This window comes from Drosophila bipectinata, chromosome 3R, assembly GCF_030179905.1.
Source record: "Drosophila bipectinata strain 14024-0381.07 chromosome 3R, DbipHiC1v2, whole genome shotgun sequence".
In the NCBI taxonomy this organism is placed as follows: domain Eukaryota; kingdom Metazoa; phylum Arthropoda; class Insecta; order Diptera; family Drosophilidae; genus Drosophila; species Drosophila bipectinata.
In genome coordinates this window covers 1335763-1349551 of record NC_091739.1, presented here as the reverse complement: position 1 = coordinate 1349551, position 13789 = coordinate 1335763, and the positions used below count along the sequence as shown (strand labels likewise).

Genomic DNA, 13789 nt, shown 5'->3' with positions numbered 1-13789 from the left:
TCTTTATACATTACATGTTCATATTTACCGCCTAAGTCTGAACCGCCTACATATTGGCAGCATTTGTCCGCTATTCGACACGTCTTTAATCTTATGACGGATCGTGACCAACTCGTAGCGGTCGATAACTCACCATCTTTGTCACTTATCACTCACCATGACTTCACCGCGGGCATGTTTGACATGTCCCTAGGTCAGATTAACCATGTTAGAAATTCGTTAGGTCGGCTTTTAGACTTATGTTTTGTATCTGATCCTGATGATACCGCTCTCTCCAGAGCTTTTCCCCTTTCACCCCAGAGGATCGATATCACCCCACGCTGGAGGTCTCTATCAAAACTATTCCTCGTATCGATCAGATGTCTCTATGCATGGCAAATAAGATTCGCTGCTTCCGTAAAGTTGATTTTCAGAAACTTCATACCTTGGTATACAAGGTGCCTCTTTAACCTAAAAAATATTAAAAATAGGCTCTTACTAAAATATAAAAAAACCTGCAGTCGTGTTGATTTTTCAAGATACCTACTATTCGGTCGAATTTTACCGTGCATAACGCGGAATCAGGGCCGTAGCTAGCATGGGGCAGATGGGGCGGTGCCCCAGGGCCCCCGAAGGGAAGGGGCCCCGCCGGGGCAAAAGACTTCCGTATAGGGGGCCCCAAATTTACTTGTTGCCCCAGGGCCTCCGAGGCTCTAGCTACGGCCCTGCGCGGAATGTTATAGGAATTATATTGACCGCTGCCGGATACAATTTACTCAGGATCCGAAACAGTTTTATAATAGTTTTATAACAGTTTTCACCCCTGCTTACGTTTGAAAATTCCTCTGCGACCTCTATATTCTGATAGTGCTTCCTTTGCATCCCATATTATAGCCTTTACAGAAACTTGGTTAAAGCCGGAGATCTTTAGCTCCGAAGTTTTTCCTAGTAAGTACACCACTTTTAGACGGGATCGATCACAGCGAAGAGGGGGTGGAGTCCTCATTTCGGTAGACTCTACTCTTGCTTCTGAAGAGGTGAAATCCCAAGAGTTTGGTGACATAGAATTTATTTGCGTTAAAATCACTATGTCCGTGAAATTTTTATACATTACATGTTCATATTTACCGCCTAAGTCTGAACCGCCTACATATTGGCAGCATTTGTCCGCTATTCGACACGTCTTTAATCTTATGACGGATCGTGACCAACTCGTAGCGGTCGATAACTCACCATCTTTGTCACTTATCACTCACCATGACTTCACCGCGGGCATGTTTGACATGTCCCTAGGTCAGATAAACCATGTTAGAAATTCGTTAGGTCGGCTTTTAGACTTATGTTTTGTATCTGATCCTGATGATACCGCTCTCTCCAGAGCTTTTCCCCTTTCACCCCAGAGGATCGATATCACCCCACGCTGGAGGTCTCTATCAAAACTATTCCTCGTATCGATCAGATGTCTCTATGCATGGCAAATAAGATTCGCTGCTTCCGTAAAGTTGATTTTCAGAAACTTAATACCTTGGTATACAAGGTGCCTCACTAACCTAAAAAATATTAAAAATAGGCTCTTATTAAAATATAAAAAAACCTGCAGTCGTGTTGATTTTTCAAGATCACCTATTTTTCACCTACTATTCGGTCGAATTTTACCGTGCATAACGCGGAATGTTATAGGAATTATATTGACCGCTGCCGGATACAATTTACTCAGGATCCGAAACAGTTTTATAATAGTTTTATAACAGTTTTCACCCCTGCTTACGTTTGAAAATTCCTCTGCGACCTCTGATCAGGCCATTGCCGATCTATTCGCAGAACTTTTTCAAACAACTGTTTATCCACCTAAATTGACAGATCAGCCTTACGCATATAACATTCAAGCAGCAAATCTTATTTTCTGTCCGTTTTTTTCTGAGAACAACTTATTATCTGGTCTTTTAAGGGTAAAACCAATTTATTCGCCAGGTCCCGACGGAGTACCAGGCTGTGTGCTAAAATACTGCGCCAGGGCTCTGTGCAAACCTCTTCTAAGACTTTTCAACTTATCTTTGGAAACCTCAATTTTTCCCCTTAAGTGGAAGGAATCATTCATAATTCCCCTACATAAAAAAGGGAAAAAGTCCGAGGCGGCCAACTACAGAGGCATCTCGGAGTTGTCGGCAATTCCAAAGTCATTTGAAAAATTAATTACCCCTCATTTGCAACACCTTTGCTCTTCGATTATCACTCCTTGTCAGCATGACTTTATTAAGCGTCGCTCCACCACCACAAACTTATTGGAGTTGACATCCTTTGTCATAGATGGCTTTTGTAAGGGATATCAAACCGATGTTATTTACACAGACTTCAGCAAAGCATTTGATTCAGTTAATCACTCACTCTTGTTGAGTAAACTGAATATGCTGGGTTTTCCTAAAGACCTCTTAACGTGGATCTCCAGCTACCTAGATAGAAGGACACAAAGAGTCTTATTTAAAAACATACAGTCCCGTCCGGTCCGTCCTACATCCGGCGTCCCTCAAGGAAGTCATCTTGGCCCGTTATTATTTATGCATTTTATAAACGACTTGCCCTCTGCTTTAACGAACTCTCTTGTTCTTATGTATGCAGATGATGTAAAGCTTTGTCTTCAGTACAAACCCATCTATGCCAATGCAGTCTTCAGTCTGACCTTGATAACTTTCAAAAATGGTGTTTAGCTCATGATCTAATACTTAATGGATCAAAATACAAGCATATGTCTTTTTATCGTTATTGCCCTCTGCAAGCTACGTATTCTATTAATGGGATTGCCTTAGAGAAATTAACTCAGGTTAATGATCTCGGCGTCCTATTTGACATTAAACTTACATTTTCCGACCATATTTCCTTAATAGTTAATAATGGACCATATTTCCTTAATGGTTAATAATGGTTAATAATGACCCATACATAACCAAAACATTATTTATTTCTTTGGTCCGATACTGGAGTACGGTTAATGTGTCTGGAGTCCCCAATATGGAGTACATAAGGTCCACATAGAATCCGTACAAAAGAACTTTTTAATATTTGCACTTAGAGGTCTATACTGGGATGCAAATCTTCAGCTTCCATCCTACAGTAGCAGACTTTTACTTATAAACTTACCTAGCTTAAGAAATCGTAGGACAATGCTTGGTGTAGTTTTTCTGCATAACCTTATTAACGGGGATATAGATAGCCAGCATTTACTAACACGTTTAAAATGTAACATTCCTAATAGAAGGACTCGAAACTTTAGTCCTTTAGTTTAGTTTTCTGTTCCTTAGCCATTGTAGTTCGACATATGCACTGCATGACCCTTTTAGGGTATTATGTTCGAACTACAATGGTCTCTACTCTATTACATCTCTTTCTTGTCCCTCAAATTAGAAAATATAGAATTTTAAATTTCCTTATTAACTCCTTTTAGCTTAACAAATTTCAAATAGCTTAATATGTACTAACAAATCGTTTCTCGAGCGCCCCTCGGTCGTCTGGGCCTCTAAGCTTTATGATGAATACAGGAATGCTAGCTGATGCGCTTATTGATGCACAAGCCATTTCCAAATTCGAAAAGACCGCGAAAAAAAAAAAAAACAAGAAAGCAAAGCTAACTTCGGGCGGAGCCGAAGTTGATATACCCTTGCAGTTACAACCGGATATATATCGCAAACATCGGATATAATTGGCCGATCCTTATGATTACATCATGATAAAACAAATTAATTACAATAAAACATCTAAAAAAATGTCCCAAGCTTCTATCTTCAAAAATACAAAAGTTGATATTTCTACCAAATACCATTTCCGATCGTTCAGTTATATGGCAGCTATATGCTATATAGTCGGCCGATCCTAATGAAATTTGATAGGTTGGATCAACTGACCAAAAATAGAATCTGTACTAAGTTTCAGCTTTTTATCTTCAAAAACACGAAAGTTGGGTCGTTTTCGATCGTTCAGTCATATGTCAGCTATAAGATATAGTCGACCGATCCTTATGAAATTTAGCATGTAATGTTTTGCCAAAAATAGCTCTCGTGTCAAATTTAAACTCTCTAACTCTAAAAACACCAAAGTTATACCATTTCGGATCAATCAGTTATATAGCAGCTATAGGATATAGTCGGCCGATCCGAGCCGTTCTGACCTATATACTGCCTATATACCCTTCTGCAAAAGAAAGAAGGGTGTGTGCAAAGTTTCAAGACGATAGCTTTAAAACTGAGAGACTAGTTCGCGTAGAAACGGACAGACAGACAAAGGGACAGACGGACAGACGGACATGCTCATATCAACTCAGGAGGTGATCCTGATCAAGAATATATATACCCTACTTTATAGGGTCGGAGATGTCTCCACTTCTCTTCAAGGGTATAAAAATGACACAACTTCTGATACTTTGCTTAAATCTATGAAAATCAGATAACGGAAGATATAGTCATAACCGGTGTTAATCGGCAGACAGGAGGAGGGTAATTGATCTATATTATCTATATCTTCTATATTTTCATATTTCGGTCATTACCGGTGTCGGCCGACTATATATCCTAGAGCTTCCATTAAACTGATTGATCGGATATGCTGTAACTTCGGCCGACTTATATCTAATGGCTGCCTTATAACTGAACGATCGTAAATTGTACATATCTGGTAAAAATACAAACTTTTGTATTTGGTTTTTTTTAATAAATTCTCAAAGCGATTATATCCGCATAGCGATTTTTATCCGAGCAAAACTGCAAGGGTATATCAAACTTTGGCTCCGCCCGAAGTTAGCTTTCTCCTGTGCTTATTTTATTTTATGTATATATGAATTCTCCCGAAATATCAATCAAAACCAAAAAACTCAAAAACAATGAAGTACGTCTTTTTCACATATTTGTATAGAGAACATATTAAATTAGACTAGTACAATCTATTTTTACAACTAATCACAAAAAATGCAAAGTCGAAAAAGTGCAAAGTTCAGTCTTTTCCATAGAAAATTTTGTTCTTATAAATTTTTCTCAAAGAAAGTAAGTATGCATTGCTATTCGATATTTGAAATATTGGTTTATGTCCAAATCATTGAAAAACATGTAAAAGAAATGGTACGTTTTTTTAAAATCACCACATTTTTAATCAGAATTTATAATTCTATTACTGTCGCGTGTGACAGTAAAAGGATAACATATTTTTCATAACGTCCACGGTAGTTGTCCAACGTACATCAAATATGGAGTCCAAGCATATATTTTCATGCCAATATAATTTTTATACTGCTTAAACAGCGTATTAAGAAAATGTATAAAACACGTATTTAAAGTGGCTTAGGTGTACAAATTTTTGAATAAAAAAAAACTTTGTTTCGGCATCAAAGTTTCTTTAACGTACATGATTAAGTTTATTTTATGTTTATATAAAAAAAAAATTGAAATATGTATTTTTGTTTTGCTTGATCAGCGTTTAGTTCTATACCAAACCAAACTAATAAATATCTATGTTTGGTTTAAAATTGATGCTGAAAAAATTTAAATTAATTTTATTTACTTCTAATAACATTCAAACTAAAACAAAAAAACATGTTAATATGAAATAAAACGATTTTTTGTTTCCTTCTTAAAATAGTTTTATTAGTTGACTGTACACAAGCTGGGTGTTCTCGGATTTACTGCTAAAGAATAACTAAATTATGTTCTAAATGCGACGCAGCGCCAGAATGAAAATCTAGGAGAAAAAAAAAATAATAAATACCTAAGAGATGACGACGCATGAAACAATGCATGTTGCCAAACGTTTCATCAACATGAATATCAGCCAAATAAAATTCTCAAAATTAATAAGATTCTCAAAATTAATATTATTAATAAATTAATATGTGCTCTTTAAGAGCTATAAAATTCATATTTTAATACAAATTCAAAATTTAAAAATTTTAATTTAAAATATAGAAAAAGTTTGTTTAGCTGAGAATTACCCATGTAGTATTATATTTAAATTGTTTCTATGTTTTAAAAATGTCATGGTCCCATAAAAATAAAATATATAAATATCATATTAACTTGGCTTCAGTTAACAATAATATTCTTTTTTAATAATAAAATTTTCATAGGGATCGTGAAATGCCAGTGATTGCCAGTGGACAGAAATAATGCAAATATTTTTAAATAATGCCTCATTTTTTCAAAGGCCTCGCCTATTTACAATTGAAAATATTCGATTAAGACTTAACTACGACGTAATCAGCTCCTCCGCTAGATCTTTGCTCTTCTTAGGCAACTACTGCTCGGCTCCGCCGTTGGCGTTCGTCCACCCGTCGCTGACCAGTCTCCGTTTCGGGTTGATCGCCAATAAAAACAACTCCAAGGCGTACGCCGGGAATAATGGGTCATCCTGGTTCATAGCACCCGTTTGAGGCACCCCTTCGATCGGACTTACGCGCTTGTGACGCCTGTTCCTCGGGGCTCTTCTTCTGGTTCTGCAGACGACAGTCTGCGTTGTTAAGCCGCTAATAAAAAGACCTCCCTCCCTCCCGTACGCGTGACAGTCTATGCTGCCGCCTATGCAGACTTTGTGCCCGTTCAGGACACACACGGTGACGTTACCCACTACTCCCCATATATTGCTGGCCAGATACCTCCTTAACACCAGGGAATCACTGTGCACACACGCCATCAAGAAAGACAGGAGTCTTTTGACGGAAGGAGTCTTTCGTTTGTACGATCCATGGCAAGGCTTGCAGCTCCAATGTGGCAATAGCCCAACTCGGCTTTTTTACCCTTGGCTGGATGTACTTTTCTTTGGCTGTCGGATACTCCAAAGATGGTCAATTTTTATACCCTTGCAGAGGGTATTCTAATTTTGTCCAAAAGTGTGCAAAGCAGTGAAGGAGAATCTCCGACCCTATAAAGTATATATATTCTTGGTCAGGATCACCTCCTGAGTTGATATTAGCATATTCGTCCGTCCGTCTGTCCGTCTGTTTGTTGTTACGCAAACTAGTATATAAGTATAGTAAATAAGTAGGAACGGCCGGGATCGGCTGACTATATCCTATAACTGCCATATAACCGAACGATCGGAAATGGTATTTGGTAAAAATACCAACTTTGGTGTTTTTGAAGATACAAGTTTTGGACTTTTTTTAGATTTTGTATTGTAAGAAATTAATTTTTTTTTTACATTTTTAACTGTTGATAACTGTTAAAATTACATTTTAACTGTTAGCCGAAGTTGATATAGGGTATATCCGTCCGAAGTTAGCTTTCCTTTCTTGATTTTGATAGTATTTTAAAGTGGACTGCAAAAAAGTTAATTGGATGTGTATTGTTAATTATTCAGTACATTAGGCACGTACAATTATTGCACTGAATAATGTACGTGACCCATGCTTGTATCTTATAGCTTTCTACTCTAAAAAATTTTCTAGGCCAGGCTTGTTATGACTTCATTTTTTCACTTCGGTGACTTCGGGAATGAATAATACGCATAATTTTTTCATCTCAACACAACCCTTTCAAGTTATATTCAATTCTATATTTAAGTTAACGAAACTTTATTATTTTTACTTCACTTTATATTATTATTTTCAATTAAGATATAAATATTTTCCAGAAAACCTTCTTTTATCTGTGGGACTGATGAATCGAATTAAAGGGTCCATAAGTCGTAAATTTATCCACGAAACTGAAAATGTTTCAACATTGCACAAAAATGCGACGAAAATGCCTAAAGAAGGTGATTTTTCTACACAAAAGCCTAGCAATATCATCGAAAACAAATCCTTCAACCGTAAAAAATGCGTGAATATAGATGACTGGGGCACTATAGGACTAAATTGTACCAGCGAGGACATGGAAATAGAGCATGTGGAAGTATTTGGTTTTTTATCAAATTGGATTGAAAGCTTTATTTATATAAAAAGTGAGTGTATATAAGTCAGACTAACAACGTTTGTTAACGTCTAAAGCAGGGAAGCTCAAGCTCTGCATACGGCAAAGCAAACTCCCATACCAATGCAAAAAATCACCAAGGTCAGAATTTTTATACGCTTGCAGGAGGTATTATGGTGTGTCAAAAGTGTGTAACGCAGTGAAGGAGATCCTACCCTATAAAGCAGTGCACTATAGGAAATTTGACCACTTTTTCTGGCCAAAAACCATTTTTTGAAAGTAAAAAGATTAAAATAATTTTAACTGCATATCATTCACAACAGATTAATTTTTAATGTTGCATACCAAAAATTTTCATCGATGGCGCCACTTCATTATTAATGTTTTCATTATTACACCGCGCTATAGGCCGGATGCCCACTTTTTCTGGCCAAAATTAATAACTTCTAAACGATTCAAAATATTTGGGTTCTGTTTTTTGATTTGGGTTCTTAGTGTTCTAAGGAACATGTTTTGAGAAAAAAGGCGTGGCACCGCCCCTCTGGGCGGAACTAAATTTTATGTCTTCCAAAGTTATACAGAAGTTGATAACAAAAAAAAATAACTTAAAAACAAACAATAATATTAAGGTCTGGTTTTTTTATTTTGGTTTTTCATAAGCTTAGGTACTAAAAAAAGGCATATCACCGACTCTTTCTGGCAGGACTATGGACATGTTTTCTACAGTTGCTAAGCCCGAACAATTTAAAGTAATTATTATTAAAAAGGTAAAATATAATCTAAACTGTTTCACATGCGCACCTAATCAACATCTTCTTCGGTCTCAAGTTTCATATCCCTGAACTCAAGTGGATCTTCAATATTTTCAAACTGATTATCAGCGCTCCTTAAGGGACTGTCGAGCAATTCTAATACTTCTTTTGGAAGAAGCAATCTGTTTTGTTGTTTGATACGGTTGGCTACGTTAACCGATGATATTATAGGGCCTGATGATCTGTGGAGGACATATTCCACAGATCATTCCACAGATTAAACTGTTGCTTCGACTGCTTGTTCTTGCATGCTTTTTCTCGGCTTCAAATACAGAACCAGCTATAGAAACTTTGTATCTAGCCAATATTGCGATCTCTTTCGCACATTTGGTCGCAGCAGATCTCCAAACATCGAACAACTCCATGTGGGCGAGCCTGAGGTTGTGACCTTAAAAAGTGAATTACGCAGAAAGTGCGCAAAAGGGCACTTTTATATTACATTTATATGAACAAGAATTGAATTACCTTCAATCCTGTATAAATATTAAGGTCAAAATAGCTCAAAGACCGTTTATATCTCTAACTAAACATTAGTTTTTGTTATTGATTAACACACACAAAAGCTCTGTTAAAAACACTCAATTAGAATCGAAAACATATAGTACAAACCACTCCCTTTCGATGCCATAACAACTTTTTTATAAATTACTGGGTTTAGTGACTTTTTTATTAGCTTTAAACGGACTCTTTTTTCCGAACAGTTGTTTTTGAAAGCCGATAGCTTAACGGAGCGTGCCTCTTTCAAAATTTCTGTTACGTAATATTGAAGTCTGATATTATACTAATATAATGACGTCATAAAATCTTAATTATAAGAACTTTCGAAAAATGGGTTTTTGGACAGAAAAAGTGGTCATCCGGCCTATAGTGCAGCGGGTTCCACGACGAAAATATGAAAACATTTGAGAGCGGGTTCCACGACGCGGCCTGCCAAAATGCCGTGGAACCCGCACTTATAGACATTTTTACAGAGGGTTCCACTACGAACTGAGACGATGTTAAGGTGATTTTACAATTTTGTATTTTTTTTTATTGGATTATAAATTTAGGAAAACATATTAAAATAATAAAAATATAATATAAATAGATTTAAAATTTAAAAAAAATGGATGTCCCGAGCCCGGTTTGAACTCGTTTTACTTTGCACACCAGCCAAGCACTCTACCACTCGGCTATTCCTCACGTATTCCGCTCGTTCCAGCGGGTTCCACTGCTGGAACCGCCATAAAAAATTTTCTTTGTATGAGATGTCCCATCTATGTACTTTATAGTCTTTGGTTTAAGCAAAGGGTACATAAGGGAACAAGTTGGACGTGGAGAAAGAAATGAGTTCAGAATAGTTTTGTCTGAGACTGATTTTATTGGATATGTTCTAACGTTTCTTTCTTCATCGTTATCCCTGCCCTCATTCTCTATATAATTATTTCGCGCCTTAATAAAGGTGCGAAAAAATACAAAAAATAATAAATAAAAATAATAAATAATAACCTTAATAATTAAATTAAAGTATTAAATTTCGATGCCATAATGGCCAGACTTAACTTTAGCGATCAAACGTCCGATTCATATTATTGAACAAGAATACTCAATACACTTAGAGTCAGGGAAAATTATAATTTTCATAATTTTATTATATTAATTATAATTATTATAGATAATTATCCATACTGGATTACTATGGTACAGTTGATAGAAAATTAACTTTACTAACTAATAAAACTATTAAATTATAACCTATAATAGAAACAAACCTACAACTGCGGAAATGAATAAGAAACATAGGAAGACAGCTCTTAGAGTTTTCAATACCGGCCTTAACGGCCAAATTTCAGATACTATTTTCTCAATGAATTCACCTGACTTACCAAATGCAATGGTCATAGTTCAGGAATTGGAAAGCAACAACATGAGGGCTCATTACGCAAATAGTTTCTCAACTTCTCGGAGGAAACATAGAGAGCCACACTCTGATGGAAAAATCCAAACACATTTCAACCCCAAGCCAAAACAACAATTTCAATAACCAGCAAAATAATAATAATTTAAGGTTTAATCATGATAACCACAAAAAAAAACTTAAGGTTATAATTAGAATAAGAATAACTCCTGGAACTAGGGTAGATTTAATAATAACCAACAAAATCAGTGGAACACTAATCGGCAGCCACAAAATAAGCAAGAACCAATGAAGATAGTCGAGTCTATCCAGGTTCAGAACAGGTCTTACAACGGCTACAATCAAAGCCATAATAAATGTCAAAATAATAATTACAGTCAGAACAAGTGGGAGATCAAACTTGAGAACCAGAATTCTCAGCAAGGACAAGCTCAAAATAAAAGGCTACCAACTGAAACTGTCAAACAACCGGCTAACAAGAGGATGAGATTAGACAACATTGGGGAGAACCATTTTTTAGACGAAAGCCAAGAGTAGGCTTACCCATCTTAATTAGAGTTGACCCGGAAATAAATAAAAAATGAAAAGTATTAATTGACACTGTGGCAACTTCGGGTTATATTAGAACAGGAATTTACAAAAATAAAAATGAGCTTCCAATATTTAAAAGAGCATCCAAAGTGAATGGATATTAAATAATTCAACATTATCATATGATAACTAATTTTTAAATTGCGATATATTTTTTACGAAATAGAAGGGCTAGACTCAGATCTAATGGTCGGCTACAACCTATTGAAAAAAAATAGGAGTTGTAGTTGATACAGCTAAGGGAGTTGTTAATGTTGAAGATAAATGTTTCTAATTCAAAATTACCCGCCAAGTCAGAGGGCCACTTTAAATACATATCATATCGATAGTACGATAGTATCGAATCATAAACACATAACTAAATATAACCTAAAAAGCTGTCAAAGAGGATGAATAAACACGCGGTTGAGACTTCAATAAATATTGTTTATTTACTGGCCTAAATAACAAATAAATAAAAGTTATAATAGGTTATGGGCCCAGGAACGTTTTGTTCAGTTTAAAGTAAAAGAAAAAAGAGACATTTTGCACGATTACGATGGATTTTGCGAAGCACGTCACGAAGCCCTCAGGTGCGACCGATTGGCCGATTTGGAAAAGAAAAATTAGGGACCTGATAGATTATCACGACGGTGCTCTCGACGCGTTGGACGGAAAGATCGTCAAACCGGATCCATTGCCAGAAGGTGCCTCAACAGAAGATGCAAAGAAGCACAAGGAGAAGAGCGACTTTTTTCGTAAGGCCAACAGCTATGCAAAATCCATGATTACCACTGCGGTCACGGACTCGGTGTACCAGAAGATCATGGACAAGGATACAGCACACGATACGTGGGGAGCTCTGAAAAATCAGTTTGAAGCAACAGCGAAGGACCAGGTATTCAGGATATGCAACGAGTTTTTTGCTTTCTCTTGGAATCCAGGAAACGATGTATCAACCCACATAGCACAATTGCGTACGATTGGAACGATTTAAATCAAGCTTTGAAGGCTAAAAATGAAACTGAGCTGCCAGATTTAATACTAGTTTGTAAAACGCTACATATTTTGCCAAAAACCTTTGAAACGTTCCGTCAAAGTTGGATGCTCTTGACAAAAGAAGAAGAAAAGACTTTCAATTCGTTAACTAATCAAATTGTCATGTTTGAGAGAAATTTTAGAACAAAAGAAAATGACAAAAAGGAAAGCCAGGAAGCTTTTTCTACCATACCACAAAAGGAGCATCGTCAGGATTCAGGAACATCTAGTCGGAGATTAGATACCTGCCACTATTGCAAGAAAAAGGGACACTGGATCAGGAACTTCATAAAATGGAAGAAGGATGTACGTCCGAAGCCGAGCTACCAGAATGCTGAACAAGGAAATTGTGCAGAACCAACGTTAACTCTCGTCTCAGTCCACAATAGCGTGTTTGCAGCAGATGCAAACTCAGAGGTCGACTGGTGGACAGACAACGGTGCAACAAAACACGTTGTTAAGACTGCGAAGTATTTCGAGCATTTTGAGAAGTTTGAGAATCCGAGTTGGAATGCGAGAAGAATCCGAGAATTCGACTGTGCAGGAGTAAGCGAAACTCTTCAGGAAGCTGGTATAACTTTTCGACTCACCGCTCCCTATACTCCAGAGCAAAACGGTGGTGTCGAGAGAGAGAATCGAACGATAGTCGAAATGGCGAGAACTTTCAAGTATTCTAATACAGAAATAAAATTTTCAGAAGCAATTTAAGCCGAGTTGGTCAGCACAGCAGTCTACGTTCTCAAAAGGACGGACAAATCTTCATTGAAGGGTTTGAGCCCTTACCAACTTTGGCTGGGCAAGAAACCAAGAATAAAACACCTTCGAATCGTAGGATCCATTCCATGCCAAAAAAGGAAGAAGATGGACGAAAAAGCCGAAAAGGGGTACCTGGTGGGTTACGACGGCGATGAGAGATATCGTATTTACTTACCAGAGAACCGCAAAGTAGTCGTGTCGAGGGACGTAAAATTTCAAGAGAAATTCAGCAATTGTAAACCAGGCGTCGACCTACCTTTTCAAGATTTTGAATCCAAGGACGTCGTAGAAAATAAGGAAGAAGAAGACGTGAGCTTGCACCAAAGCGAGGATGAAGACAAGGAAGAAGAAGACGCGGACTTGCACATGAGCGAGGACGAAGACACACTTCAGGAGCAAGACTTGAAAGAAGACACAGCCGAAACAGGAAGCGAAAGCAGTTATGAAACCGGAGTAGAAACAAGCTTTGAAGAAGAAAACAACAAGAGAAAAATTCAATCAATGCGGTTTAGGGATCGTTTGAAGTTGAAGAGACCGGAGCATCTGGATGACTACGTAGCAGCAGCCGAGAATTTTGTGCTGGAGAGTCCAGATTCCTTCCATGAAGCCATCAACAGCAACGTCGAGTGGAAAAAGGCAATGGACAGGGAAATTGATTCCTTACATCAGAATGAAACTTGGGACTTGACAAGACTCCCCAGAGGATCAAAAGCCGTTCCGTTCAAGTGGGTCTATCGAGTCAAAACCCACCCCGACGGAAGTATCGACAAATACAAAGCTCGCTTGGTCATCAAAGGATTCGCCCAGAGACGAGGGGTTGATTACGACCAAGTTTTTAGCTCTGTCTCAAACAA

The 13789-nt window shown here is 37.2% G+C and overlaps 1 protein-coding gene across 10 annotated transcripts in view; it reads left to right on the top strand.

Moving 5' to 3' along the window:
• Positions 1-13789, top strand: part of LOC138926556 (uncharacterized) — a 463340-nt gene that overhangs the window by 183317 nt on the left and 266234 nt on the right. For 9 of the 10 annotated variants that reach the window (XM_070281100.1, XM_070281102.1, XM_070281103.1 and 6 more), the window contains one exon: positions 7585-7893. The exons of the other annotated variant lie outside the window; for it this stretch is intronic. In XM_070281100.1, the coding sequence (XP_070137201.1) occupies positions 7585-7893 (309 nt within the window). The remainder of the gene's footprint in view (positions 1-7584; positions 7894-13789) is intronic. 10 annotated transcript variants of the gene reach the window in all.